We start from the raw sequence: 14,684 nt of genomic DNA, 5'->3' as shown, positions 1-14,684 counted from the left end.
GTCATGATCTCAGGGTCCTGGGATCGAGCCCTGCGTCCGACTCTCTGTTCAGCAGGAGGCCTACTTCCCCCCGCCCCTGCCTACCTCTCTGCCTACTTGTGATCTCTGTCTGTTAAATAAATAAATAAAATTTTTAAAAAATCTTAAAAAAAAAAAAAGCCATCCTCCAGATATTTCAAATCAACAACTCCGAGGTTGAGTAGATAAGCAGTAACTAAGGGAAGCAGTAGGAGAGAGAAGGTCATAGGTCATATAGATGGGCATTTGGCTGTCTTCTTATTCTTTGGCCATGATGCATGTGAATTGCTTTCGTTAGAGAATCTCTCGCCTTGTAGAAGTTGAAAGTGCCAGGCGTTACTCTGCAGCCTTCTTTGCAACCAAGTCACTGATACCATGACCCACCCTTGAGTTTGAATTAGTCCAGGAACACGAATAGGCCAGGACTGACCGACTCCATTCTGATGAGGGTGGGCAGGATAGCAGTGAATTTAGAGTCCAGCTCGGCAAGGCTGGCAGTGTTCACTGCAGGGTCGGTGCCCAGTGGCTGTGGCAGTGGTCTTTATGCTTCTAATTCAGTGGCATGAATTTGGTTTCTCAGCCCTTCCAGAGATTTTATCCAATATCCCTCAGTAAGTTCATGTCCTTAAATTAGCTGGATTTCGTGTCCGTTGCTTATATCTTTTTTTTCCTTCAAATTCTATTTTATTTTTCTCAGTGTTTCAAAATTCATTGTTTATGCAGCACACCCAGCGCTCCATGCAGTCCGTGCCCTCCACAATACTCGCCACCGTGCGTCCACTTACTGTTAAGGGATACAGCACTGGCAGTCCATGGCAGATGGCGATTTGTCTTGTGAAAGCATTTTAAAAACACATCCGTAGAGCAAGAAGGATATGTGTTGATTTGGGAATAAGGCAAAGTTGGGCTACTCTGCATTTAACATTTTCATTCTTTTTCTCCACTTTTCCTGCATTTGTGGAATCTGTTACGAGACACAGCCCACCTTCCACTCTAGAAACTGAAAATGCCAAATACTTGCTTTCCCAATTTTTCTTACCAACTATGACAGTTATGTGACCTAAGTTCCACCAGTTAGTTGCACCCAACCCAGACTTGGAATCTGAAACCAGGGATGTAAAGATAAAGAAACAGCCTTCGGACACCATGCTGGGGTGGAAGGTGGCAGCTGCGCCCAGCTGAGGCGCGCTGCTGGCCTGGATGGTACTGCTGTATCCAGAGTCCCAAGGTCCTGAGACTTCCTGCGCCTTGTGGCCCGAGGTGGGCGTTGTTTCTAGCTCCGTAGCCTACAAACCCAGTCCTCTGGCCTTCTTGGAGCTTGTGTGAGCTACCCAATATATTTAATACATTTGCCTGCAGTGGGTTAAGCCGCTGCCTTCGGCTCGGGTCATGATCTCGGGGTCCTGGGATCAAGTCCCACATCGGGCTCTCTGCTCTCTGCTTGGCAGGGAGTCTGCTTCCCTCTCTCTTTCTCTCTGCCTGCCTCTCTGCCTACTTATGATCTCTCTCTCTCTCTCACTGTCAAATAAATAAATAAAATCTTTAAAAAAAAAAAAATTAGGAACTCTGCTGCCGTAGTCCACAAAATTCCTCCCTGTGGGTGTCTCACATTTCTGTCCTCACCACCACCACAAAATTCATCAATGCGATACTTTCACGAAACAAATTTTAAAGTCCATTTTAACAGGCTCCTTCTGCAATCAGTAGCTGCCTAATAGAGGAATTCTGTATGTAAGTCCATGTTCATCTGCTTCTTCTAACTTTCTGATCTTGGGCCCAACTCAAAGCATTAATTGTTAAAAGAAGTTAAGGAGTCTGGAAATGTCATTGAAATATCTGAAATTTTTTTAAAATAGAGAAACCTTTTCATTGGTATAATGAGTAAAGCTCAGATATTTGGATTAGCTATATAATTCTTGCATGAGTTAGATATATTTTTAAATGGTTGGAAAAACATCGAAAGAATAATATTTTACAATATGTGAATATTATATATGAAATTCAGATTTCAGTGTCCGTAAAGGTTTATTGGGACACAGTGATGCTCATTCATTTTCCTGTGTTTGTTCTCAGCGACAGAATCAACTCGTTGCATCAGAGATCACATCAAGGTAAAGACTAAAATACCTTTAGCCTTTTATAGAAAATGGTTTGCTGACCCCTGGCCTGTACTTTTCAGAATGATGCCTGAGGCCCAGGGTTTCTTCTGGTCTGAAATTCAGCCCTTTAAAGAGGATCCTGTCACCTGAATTTCACTGGAAGCCTCACTCGTCATTCCTGGCTGCAGAGCAGTGTCCCCAGGGGAGCTTTTAAAAAGTTCCCATATGTCCTCCCGACCCAGATCATTTAAATGAGAATGCTGGAATCAGGGTCTAGGAAAACGAATTTTCGGAAAGCTCCATAGATGTTTCTGAGGTGCAGCCAAAGCTGAGAGCCGTGTGCGGGAAAATGGAGTGACTCCAAGGTGTCTGTGGGTGCGCCTCAAACTGCAGTGCTTCTCGAACTTTAATGTCAACTGAGGATCTTGTTAAAAGATAGGTTCCGTTTCAGTCGAGCTGGGGTGAAGCCCGTGATGGGCTTCATGGCAGCCCCCCTAAAATATGCCCCTCTGCAATATTAATTATTTGGGTTATTCTGAATCAAAGTTACTTAAGCAGCAGCTGTGTAAGGACGCTCTGAGCCTCCTTTATCCCCCAGCAAGCAGGAAGTCTCCCCTGTGGAAGGTAGCCTCCCGGATTCGGAGGTAGAGAGACATCCTTATCGCCGGAGACAGGGAATTCAGCCCTGGGAAGCTGTAAAACACTCGCTGCTGCTTCACCAGTTTACTAGCCCAAGCTCACACTTGTCAATTCCTCACCAATTTCTTGTTTCTTTGTCTGAAAGGTAAGTTTTGCCTTGGTCACTTCCTTTAAGTCTCATATGTTTGTGAGCTCTGCTATGAAATCAAATTTGTCTCTCTCCTGTTACTCTGTCTGACGTCAACTTATTAACCAGCCGAAGAACCTACAGAGGAAGAAAGGAAAAGTTTTCCTCCCTTTTGCCAAAGATCCCATATTTCAGAAAAACTGCGGATGCTGCTGGTCTATGAGTAGCAAAGTGAGGGCAAAGATTTCATTGAACTTGTGAGAACATAGTCCATGACTTGTGTTCTTGCCTGCTTAGCAATAGTTGTGCGACAGAGTTCTTTCTACTCCAGATGTGGCACAGTTATAGCTTCTGAGGACATGACCTGCTAGTTGAGATGCTGAAGGGTGGGAAGGGGCCTGATCTGAGAAGAATGGGGAAAGGACTTCCCAGGCAGACAGGAGCCCGTGTGATGGCCCTAAGGCAAGAAGGACTCACTTTTGAATGGCCTGTGTGACTACAGGGTGACAGAGGTTGATGCTGCTTTGTTTCGTTATGGGAAAGATAACGTGTAAAAAGGAGATGCCTCCATTCATCCTTGCTGGATCTATCACTTGACATCAGTTCTCAGAAAATCAGAGGAATTCTGTCACCGGAAGAAGGAAAGCAATTCACAGGAAGATGTAAAGGTGTGTTTGCTGGGCCATACAGAAATGATGGGACAGAGAGTACTTGTAACAGACTTCGTTAGGTTCCCCTATTCCACACCTAGTTCATATTACACTGTAGTCACAGATGGCGATAACTCTCCTCCTGAAGCAGGTCCTCTATGAAATTCTTTCATAGAGTTAGGGGGAAGGTCAAAGTTTCTTGCTGAGTCTTTGGGGCCTTGATGGTGTTCAGCTCAAGAGTCATCTACAGGCCAAAATGGCACATCTTCGGACAGCTCATTCCTAACCCCTACAACAGCTTCAGTGGCAATGGTGGGCCATGCGGAAGTCTTTTCTGGAGTACCCGGGGTGCCACGGGAAGCCTTCCTGCAGGACCATTAGTGGCCTAGACTTGGAAACTCACCTACAGATAGCCAAATAGGGAGCCAGAGCAGAAACGGAGGAAAATGCTGGTCCGCACAGGTGTATCAACAGCTATGAAACGTTCCTGGGAGGAATGGCTGAGACAAAGCCAAGCGGACCTCCTGCAACCTCCCCCTCCCCCACTCCTGGGGGGGAGACGTGTGAAATTCTTCTAAACTCTCCCAACTATCTTAATCTTAATACCTTGCTAGAAGGGAAAACAACCTTAACTCCACAATGGCAGGACCTGTGGTATCTCCTAGGTATCTTGTAGGTTGGCCCTCTTTGGCCCATGAAAAAGTTCTTTTGAAACCTCCCTTTTCCTTACTTCCTCCAACTCTTGGGTATATAATCACCGCTCCCCAAGCCACAGACACACACACACACGTGCAGCAGCAGCTCTTACAGCCCAGGGCTCCTGTCCCTGTACTTTAATGAAACCACTTTTTTTGCACCAAAGATGTTTCAAGAATTCTTTCTTGGCCATGGGCTCCGGACCCCACCCCCACTGAACCTCACCTATATACCAAAACCCCATCAGTAGCATCAGAGTTCAAAAGATACATGGTTTTGTGAGTTTCTTGTTTTAGCCCTAGGTGGTTGTAGGGTGTATAGAGAAGGAAGATGTGGAAACACCTAACAGGGAAAGGGGCTGGAGGAGGGAAGTTTTCCAGCAGAAGGTGGCATTGAAACTAAAGCAAGCCAAGAGAAGGGAGGATAACAGAATAAGGCAGAGAACCACAAACAGCTCCTTAAAACCTGGAGGAGAGGGTAGGAGGGCATTACAAAGAATGAAGTTAGAAGGATTGTTAACTACACAGTACATAACTGGACACTCATTCACTATGTGTTTATCCCCAGGATTCGTCTTAGAGTGAACCCAAGGAATGATGTTATATCTGATGGTCTTTGATGGTTCATTCCCCCATAGAGCTCTCACATTTCTGCTTGCCTTCAGAGGCACGGACAGCTTCTGTTCCAGACTTTCTCTTCAAGGATGCTTGTAGCCAAGGACCTTAGGTGGCGGAAATAATGTCTCACTGGAACAGAAGGCAGGTTTACTTGCCATCCAGTACGGTAAAGGTTGGGTGTCTAAAGCTCAGAGAACCTCAGGTGTGAGGCAAAACCTGTGTGTGTGGCATCTGTCTGGACAGTTCCTGATTGCCGTGGAGGGGCTGGGGGAGGGCAAGGGGGACCCGCCTAAACATGAGGCTCGTGCTACTTGCTGTGCTGAGAGTAATAAAGTCCTTTGCCTCAGAGCTAGGAGTCTTCTGCCTTCTGTCGAAGCTCATGAAGCCGTGGTTGGCTAACCTTCCTAGCCCTTGACACTAGGTGTTTGCCTTTCGAGAAGCAAAAAATTAGTTTTGGGTCTGGCTCTTTTTTTTAACATACCCTCAGAGTTTATGACTCTTATCCATCCTGGGCACTTGTGCAGTCCTAGCTGAGGTAGGATTTTAGGCCAATTGAATGCTTCATATCCCTTCTGATACGAAAATGCTCTAGCTTATGAATCTTGTGGAGCCAAAGGGCAACAAAATACAAGGTGAATATCTCACTGATGTAAAAAAAAATGCCAAGAAGCCAGGCAGCGCTTGGCTCACCAAATGGAATAGGCTATGACCTCCGACTGCAACAGGGAACACATACCAGGTTAAACTGAAAAATCGCCTGCTATCCGGGAAACAAGGACACAGAGGTAATGGTAGCCGAATGGGGTTTAGCCACGAGATGATTCTAGCAATGCCCACTTTGGGGATGGGCAATAAAATAGAACAAAAGTCTCTGTGGGCACCTTATATTATATTCTCAAGTATGTACTTTAAATTATCAAAATCGTAGCCTCAACAGAGTAAGTTAATGCAATTAAGCAATAGAAGCAAGTGTTAACTTTGAGAAACTTTGTCTTCGACTTGACTGAGTGGGATTACATTCTACTAAGTTCAGAAACAAGCTGTTTAGACATTCTAGGTTGGGGCATCTGGCTCGCTCAGTTGGAAGAGGATGCAGCTCTCAGTCTTGGAGTCATGGGTTCAAGCCCCATGTTGGGTATAGAGATTACTTAAATAAACTTAAAAAAATTTTAGCTTACAAAAGAGAAGATCACTGTAAAGTGAACTTTTTGGTCATTCATCTTTGAGACTATCTTTAACCACTCAAAACCTTTCCAGAACATCCAAGTCTAAATAATGGGATGGAATGAATAAAGATGTGTTTTATGTGACAATATAATGTTTTCTTGGTGATCCAGTGAATATTTTTTATTCTTTAATAATATTTGTAAATAAGACAGACATTAGAGAAGGATCAAAGGGAATATATTTGTGTCTCTGGAGATGCACTTTATCCAAATATGGCATTATCTGAAAAATAAAAAGTACTTGTTATATAACGTATAATACATTTCATAGTTCCAGAATAACCCTGAAGGCAGAGAGGACGAGTACTGCTTCACAGATGTAGAAAGGAAGGCTTAGCAACATTAAATGGCTAAGCACATGACACCAGTCAATGGCAGAAGCAGAACCTGAATCCAAGTGCAATGGACTGAATGTTTGTGCCCCCTCCCCAATTCCTGTATTGCACCCTAGTCACAGTGTGATGATGTGGAGAGCTGGGGCCTTTGGGAGGGAATTAAATGAGGGTGGAGTCCTCATAAATGGGGTTAGCGCCCTTAGAAGAGGCCAGAGAGCCAGCTAGTGCTTTCTGCCGTGTGACACGTGGCAAGAAAACAGCCCTCCCTAAACCAGGGAGAGGACATTCGTCAATAACCTGACCTGCTGACACCCAGATCTCAGACTTCCAGCCTCCAGAACTGTGAGAAATACATGTTGTTTAAGCCACCCGTTTGTTGTGATTTGTTACAACAACCTGAACTAAAATACCTGTGTCTTCTGTTTTTAAGGCTAGTATGTTTAATTAAGACCGGCCCTCTTTTGGCCTCCACATCTCCAAGTAGAAGGCTGAAAAGAGAGCTTGGAGATATTCAGCTAAGAAAACCTGTTCCCTGGTCTTCACATCCCTATTGATAGAAGCAAAGAGGAGTCCCCAGAACCCCAAGTGTTCTTACCAAAGTCCCCAGCCTTTCTCAGCTTTAACACTCATGGCCTCACCACCACTGGAGACCATGAAGACTAATCTCATTCTGTTCCTTATCCCTGTTTACTTGGGCTACCTCAGGAAGCCAAGAATTCTGAGAGGGAGTCAAACCAAGAAACAGTCTCAACTACAGAGTCAGAAGTGATGGCTACCAGTGGCGGGGGGATGGGTCAAATAGGTGATGGGGATTAAAGCGTATACTTACCAGGATGAAAAAAATTATAAAATTAAAATAATGGGGGAAAAAAGAAGCCAGAAGTTGTGGGTTGCCCCACACGCCCTGACGCCAACACACAGCTCTGTGAGCAGCGGTGAATCCCCTGCCCAGCACTTCCTGTTCACTCCCAACCAGCTGCTTTATGTTTCTCCATTGCACTTACCCACTCACAACCCCCTGCCTCTACCCACTCAAGTCCCACTGAAGTCGAAGCTTTATGAGGCAGGGGTTGTTTCTGTCACTGTACTGCCAAGCAATGGAACAGTGCCACAAAAATCTGCCGAATGAATGTGTTTCTTCCTCTATAGGTATGTACAAAGGAAAAGTGTAAAGTGTAAAGTACTACAGTAATTCTTACTGTATATGTCCAGCAAAATGTAACTCCTTATTACCCTCTTCCGTTTAGTCTACAACAACAAATGTGCCACGGGAAACTCTAGCTTCGTGAGCCTTTGCCCAAGGGCACAGCTACCCGTCTCGAGAGGAATGAGGTAAGCTTTACCACGACTTCTGGAAAAATACATTCTACGTCCCAGTATTTCTTCAATTATCAAATGAATATTTTCGGAGTGCCTAATTAACGCCAGACACCATTCTAGGAACGGAATGGATAGAGCGATGAATAAACAGATAGCATGAAGGAGCATTCGGGCGTGACCAACACTGGAGGGAAAGGACCGCGTGTGGTGTTGCAGGATGGATGTCTCCAACTCAGGAGAAAGGTCAGGGCCAGAAATAGAAATGTGGGCGTCATAAGAGTACAGAGGAGATTTTCAAGCCCTGTAACAGTTGAGGACCAGCAATCTGTCTCATTGAGATCACCTAAAAACTAAGTATAAATGAGGAGAAGTGAGAGGAAAGAGGATGCGATTTTACAGTCAGTGATGTTCACCATATTCAATTCAATACTTATTTGCTGATGGTTTACTGGAGTAATATGTTTATCGCATTTCATAAGTAATGTGCTATCTTATTTTTACAAATGAGGGTGTGTTTTTTTTTTTCTTTGCATCTGCTGGCCTCCTGGGGGAGGGGTACTCTCTCATATCTGTTCTCAGTCTAGTGCAGTAAGGCTGAACTTTCGGCTTGGAATGTGGTAAGTTCTCTTTTGGGTTGAGCTTAACTTTCACTGATTTTAAGCCAGTTTTTCCAGGAGAGATAGTTTTCCAGTAACAAAGCCAATTTTTACCTCCATTCATCTCTCAATTGACGTAAACTCAGGAAAGATATTATTGTTGACCTTTTTAAACCTTAACAGCATTCAAAATAAAGTAGACACTCAAAAAAGTGTCAGCATCCTTCTCTATACCCACATACTTTTTACTTGTGGAACTAAAATAATAATAATAATAAGCCCCCAATATATCCTAATTATCCTTGATTAAAATTGAAGTTGAAACGGAAGACCTTAAGTTTCAAGTAGAGATTAATGGGGAAAATATTCTAATAAGTTTTTGAGAATACACATTATTGGGTCAATAATAACCTACCATTTGTTCAAAGAAATGGTTCTCAAGCTTTTTGGTCTCAAGATCCATTATATTCTTAAAAATTATTAAAGACCCTATATCACGGGGTGCCTGGGTGGCTCAGTGGGTTAAGCCTCTGCCTTCGGCTCAGGTGATGATCTCAGGGTCCTGGGATCGAGCCCCACATCCAGCTCTCTGCTCAGCAGGGAGCCTCCTTCCCCTTCTCTCTGCCTGCCTCTCTGCCTGCTTGTGATCTCTGTCTGTCAAATAAATAAATAAAATCTTTAAAAAAAAAAAGACCCCGTATCAAAATGTTGTTCATGTGTGTCGTACCTCTCAATATTTACCACATCAGAAATTTAAATGGAGAAAAAATTTAAAGCTCAGGAATACAATTCCCCATTCTATTTAATGGTTAGAAGAATGATGTGATTGAAAACAAATTGCTTCTGGAAAACTCTGTTGTAGTTCCATGAGAGTAAAAAAGGTAAGTAATATCTCAGCATCATTATGAAAATAGCTTTGAGCTTGTGGATCCCCAAAAAAGACCTGAATACTCAGGAGTTCCCCAGGCCACCCTTTCAGAATTACTAATTTAGCCTAAAAAAGAAAAAGCATGTATTTGCATGCTAATTACCATAACATTTAAATTAGATCTATGCTTATTCTGTATCTCGTCATCATAAAGTTGAATTTCTTTTTGAGTCTGTTCACTTAAAAGAAAGAGCTTTTCTGCAATATTTAAAGGTTTATTTCAATGTTCCAGAACTGCTGGTTTCTAACCTTGATATCATTAATGTTGGCTATGGAAATGACGTTTATTAGACTCTGTTTTGTAGAAAACCATGTGTATTCATGTGACGTGGCAAACTATGTTTGTCATAGAAGGTGGATATTACCCTCTACCGTTAAACTTGTGCAAACTAACCTACTAGTTGTGGCTTAACTCATCTAGTTCCAAGTAATTCAAGCAGAGTAAAAGATAACGCAGGCGCACTTAGGACACTAGAGGCTTCCTCCTTGTAAAGAGCTATTTCTTTAGTGTAATAAACACATCACTATTACAGATTCACTTTGAGGCACACGGAGCACCTCGGTTTCCATGCCACCCTGTGTCACCTCTCTGTCCCACTTACTAAGAGCATGGGGCAAATGAAGAGTCATAACTGCTTCATCGAAGAAGTGAAATCTCCAAAATAGTGATTCTTTTGTTTCTGATCTAACCCAATCGTGTTGTTTGTATTTAATACAATTACACTCTTTTTTCTTTTTACATAAGGGACAAAATGCCGTCAGTTGCTTGTCTTGATTTAGAAACAAGTATTCACAATCAAGAATAGTTACCCTTTCTCTTCCTCCTCCTGTAAAATAATATGACCACCACCATAAACCCCCATGCCCATGCCATGCCAACCTCCTTCCACATTTTATTATTGTGACTCAGGGCCTCTTGTTTGATATTTGTCATCAAAATCATTTCAGTTTTTCTCAGTTTTGCTCATGAAATTTTTGCAGAGGCAACAGAAATTGGTGAGAGGAGGTCTCTGCAGTTTTTGTGGTCTATTACAATGATCTACAACAACTTTCCTCAAAATATGGCTTTCAGGCCGTCAGCATCAGCATCTCCTTATCCTGCTGAAAATGCAGGTTCTAGGACCCAAAGGAGAGCCTACTCAATGAGTCAGTCTGGAGATGGAGCTTGGGATTCTCTAAGCACAAGAAACTGACAATCTCTGGTCTAGAGTAGATCTTATATCAACTAATCTCCTTTACTGATGTTTTTTACTTCAGACAAATTTCCTTTAAACTATCTCAGAACAATACTTCCTGAAACTCTCTCAACCCCAGAAACTCTCCACAAGTTTACTTATAAATCCCCCCTGTCAACTGAGCGGGAATCCTACCATAACAACTTACTTTTTGCGGGAAAGTGCTTTTTCTCCGTGTGAGCAAGGAGACTCAGTGTGACCCAGGAGCTCCTGCCACTATCAGGAACAGATTCTTTGATTTGGGTGTGAGTAGAAGACGTGTATGCACCACTGAAATGCCTCTTTTGAACTCTCAGTAAACTGACTTGATTGCTTCTTTCCACAAGGCAGTTGGATTCACGCTTTTCATTTATCTCCTCCAAAAGACAGCATTTGTCTTCTTTGAGCTTTCTAATTATTTCGCTGGTTCTTCTCTTGGAAGTCATCATGCTGACAAACTAAGCATCAAGTGATTCTTACTGTCCTGCACACAAAGAACAAAATGCTATCAGTGACTGCTTGACCTCGCAGCCAATACTCATAGTCGGTTCCTCCTTCCCCTCCTGGAAGCAAGTACAGGTTCTCTCTCCATTTTATTATTGTTTCTGAAGGTCTTTTTGTTTTTTGATGTTTCTTCAGGGGAAAAACATCGTGAAAAGAGGATTTTACATTGAACTACATAAAAAACTAATGAGGTACCATATGTTAGCTAATTGAATTTAAATACATAAAAAAAGGGAAAAAAAGAGGATTGTAGTAAAAGAATATATTTCGGTTTTGAAACAAATACTATGTGTTGATTCTTGCTTTAAAGTACTCTTGTTTCTTTTCATTATAAAATAAAACATATTAATTGTAGAAAATTAAGAGAATGCAGAAAAGCATAAGGTAGACAAGCTAAAATCATTCTTGATCCAGAGACAACCAAATTAACATTTTGGATGTTTCTTTCCCAATAAATATCCAAAGGGATTTTACTATAAAAAGTACACAAAAAGACATTAAATGGACTATGGCAGAACAGAAACTTAAAATCTTGAAGTATTGTTAAATATTTAGGAAGATTTTGCTTGTTAGGGCTATCAATTTGTCTTTTCAGACACGTGAAATACTTAAAAATCAAATGTGTTCAATTTACAAAAGAAGTTTAAAATGTTTAAAGTATTTAATCAGTTTGTAAATGGACTGATTACTTAAAGGTGTTTGGTCTTCTCAATTTGGGTTAACTGAACATTAATTTCAGCGAAAATGATATATATGATATGTATATATGATATATATAATATATATATTATTATATATATTATTATATATATAAATAACTCAATTTATAGATAGAATACAAGAGTTATATGTTGGAATCAAATAACTCAAATTATAGATAGAATACAAGAGTTATATGTTGAAATCAAAGGTTGACAGAAAGGTTTTTAATGTTTTAATTTTATAAAATCAATATTAAGGGCGCCTGGGTGGCTCAGGCGTTCGACATCTGTCTTCCGTTCAGGTCATGATCCCAGGGTCCTGAGATTGAATCCAGATGTCAATCTCAGGACCACTGCTCACCGGGAACCCTGCTTCTCCCTCTCCCACTGCTTGCGTTCCCTCTCTCGCTGTGTATCTCTCAGTCAAATAAATAAAATCTTAAAAAAAAAAAATATATATATATATATACACACACATATATATATATAATCAACTTTAATTTGAAATCCCAGTAACTATAAATGGTCCTTTTTACACACAAAGGCTTCTCTCAGACATTAAAAAAAAATCTCACATTAACATTTTATCTCACATTAACATTTTATATAGATGAACAGAACTTTCTCTTAAGTGACTATGGTAGACTACATTATTTAGACATAACTCCCAGTGAAAACTACTAAAAATTCTGGGGGAAGTTTTTTTTTAATTTGTTAATAATGAAATGATAAGAGAGTTAGAAAATAGCAGGTCCAAAATGAAGGAAATCAAGTACAAGGACGTAGAGAGGTAGACAGAACCTGTGCTTGCCTGAGGACATCTTCTGATCCTGGAGGTTAAAGAAGTCATTTTGCTAGCCTAGAGGACAAAGGACAGAAAAATCAAAGCCCAAAGCCTATGCACAGTGGAGAGTCTAAAGTAAGTTGTCGTCCAAAGGGTTACCCCCTCAGGGTGAGAGTGAAGATGCAATAAACTCACATTACATCACAAACTTGCTGGAAGAATGTTGCTTTAGCATTAAGTGTAGCTCTGGGGGAAAACCCCTCCATGAAAAGTTGTTAAGTGCTTCCTGACTCTCACATGGATTTTCAACCCAAATTCACAACTAGGGCAGTTACAAGGAATATCAAGGTGAAAGACAAGAACGGGGCAAGAAATAGCAAGCTGAGGAGCAAGGTGGTAGCAAGAATTTAGCTCAGGGGGTTCCAGGCTGGGAGGACATCCAAGTAACTGACAGAAGCAAACTCAAGTCTTTTCTGGAAGAATTTCATCCTCAGCATCTGGGACTCCCCAACAATACTTTTTCAAAGACAACAAACAGCCCACAGCCAAGGATAATCAGTCAAGCACAAAGGTAGATAAGGCATCGTAAAGTGAGAACAGCAGCAACAAAACCATGAAATCTACACATGTGAGAAGCATCAGATGAATTATGTAACAATTACACATACAACATCTAAAAAAACAAGAAAATAAATTTGCAGCAACGTTGCAAGCCAAAAAGAATTTCTAGAAATGAGAAAATGTTATTAAGTAACATTTAATATAGGCTTAGCAGCAGATATGGATTCAGATGAAGAGATAATTAGAGGCCTGGGGAATAAATCAGAAGCCATTATCCTGAATGCAGCACAGAAGGACAAAAAAGACAAAAGGTATGAAAAAGCAAAATATGTGGGGGACACAGTGAGAAGGTCAAACCTACATGAAATGGGAAATCCAGAGGACAAAAGTGAGGCAGAGACAAGACATAAAAAGATGTTTGAGAAATATCCAGAACTGACAAATGACACCACTCCATAGACTCAAGAAGCTCAAAGAATAACAGTCAAGATTTTTTTTTTGTTAAATCCACGCTTAAAGTGGAATTTGAAAAAAATTAAAAGGAGATCTTAAAAGCCATGAGAAAATAAAAGGACAGTTGAACTAACAGCTGACCTCTCAAAAAGGAACAATAGAAGCCATAAAACAGAAATTATATATTCAATGTGGTAAAGAAGTTATACAGATGGTAAGTCAGCACACAAAGAGATGCTCAGTCTCATTGATTATTAGGGAGATGTAAATCAATACTGCAGTGAGATACTGCCTATCACTAGAATGGCTGAAATTGAAAAGATTGACCAAATCAAGTGCTGAAGATGTAGAGGAACTGGAACTCTTGGACATTAATGGTTAGGATGTAGAGTGGTACAACTACTTTGGAAAACAGTGCGGTAGTTAAAAAGTTAAACATATATCTGCCATATGTTCTACTCCTAGTATTTACCCAACAAAAGTGAAAGTCTCTATACAAGTGTATGAAGAAATTATCTGTACACAAGAAAATTTAGATATGAATGTTCATCACAGCTTTATTTTATGAGCCAAAAAGTTCTACCAACCCAAACGTCCATCAACAGCTGAATGGATAAATTATGGTGTATCCACATAATGGATACTACTCAGTTATAAAAAAGGAACATATTATTTTTTAAAGATTTTATTTATTCTTATTTATTTGACAGACAGAGATCACAGGTAGGCAGAGAGGCAGGCAGAGAGGAGGAAGCAGGCTCCCGACCGAACAGAGAGCCCGATTCAGGGCTAGATCGCAGGACCCTGGGATCATGACCTGAGCTGAAGGCAGAGGCTTTAACGCACTGAGCCACCCAGGTGCCCCTAATAAATATTTTTTGAATGAATGAAAAGTATATTACTTATAAATCTTGACTCCTATTCACTTACTATTATATCATGAGAATTTTTCATGCCATCATATATAGGTCATTCATAATAAAAATGAAATATTTTATGACAGTATAGTAGTCTTTCACATGGAATTAAAATAATGTATTTGATTAGTCCATTTATTGTTAGACTTGTAAGTTGTTTACACTTCAAACTGTACACTTTGAAACATATTGAAGTGATAAAAATCACACAAACACTGTTTTAGGAAACCCATCGGAGCATGAGTTGGTCTTTCCTGGATACACAAAAGGAGAAGAGGCATATTTCAACATTCTCTGGC

At 40.9% G+C, this 14,684-nt stretch overlaps 1 protein-coding gene across 1 annotated transcript in view; it reads right to left on the bottom strand.

The window, feature by feature from the left end:
• Positions 1 to 6,178: 6,178 nt before the first annotated feature.
• Positions 6,179 to 14,684, bottom strand: part of SPATA45 (spermatogenesis associated 45) — a 40,376-nt gene continuing 31,870 nt past the window's right edge. Inside the window, exons 3-4 of the mRNA XM_045983088.1 lie at positions 10,635 to 10,949; positions 6,179 to 6,295 (exon numbers count right to left, since the gene is read on the bottom strand). Of these exons, the coding sequence (XP_045839044.1) occupies positions 6,276 to 6,295; positions 10,635 to 10,914 (300 nt within the window). The 5' untranslated portion in view covers positions 10,915 to 10,949 and the 3' untranslated portion in view covers positions 6,179 to 6,275. The remainder of the gene's footprint in view (positions 6,296 to 10,634; positions 10,950 to 14,684) is intronic.

This window comes from Meles meles, chromosome 17 (assembly GCF_922984935.1).
Source record: "Meles meles chromosome 17, mMelMel3.1 paternal haplotype, whole genome shotgun sequence".
In the NCBI taxonomy this organism is placed as follows: domain Eukaryota; kingdom Metazoa; phylum Chordata; class Mammalia; order Carnivora; family Mustelidae; genus Meles; species Meles meles.
Note: the sequence above shows the minus strand (reverse complement) of the source record. Positions and strands in the feature narration are given on the sequence as shown.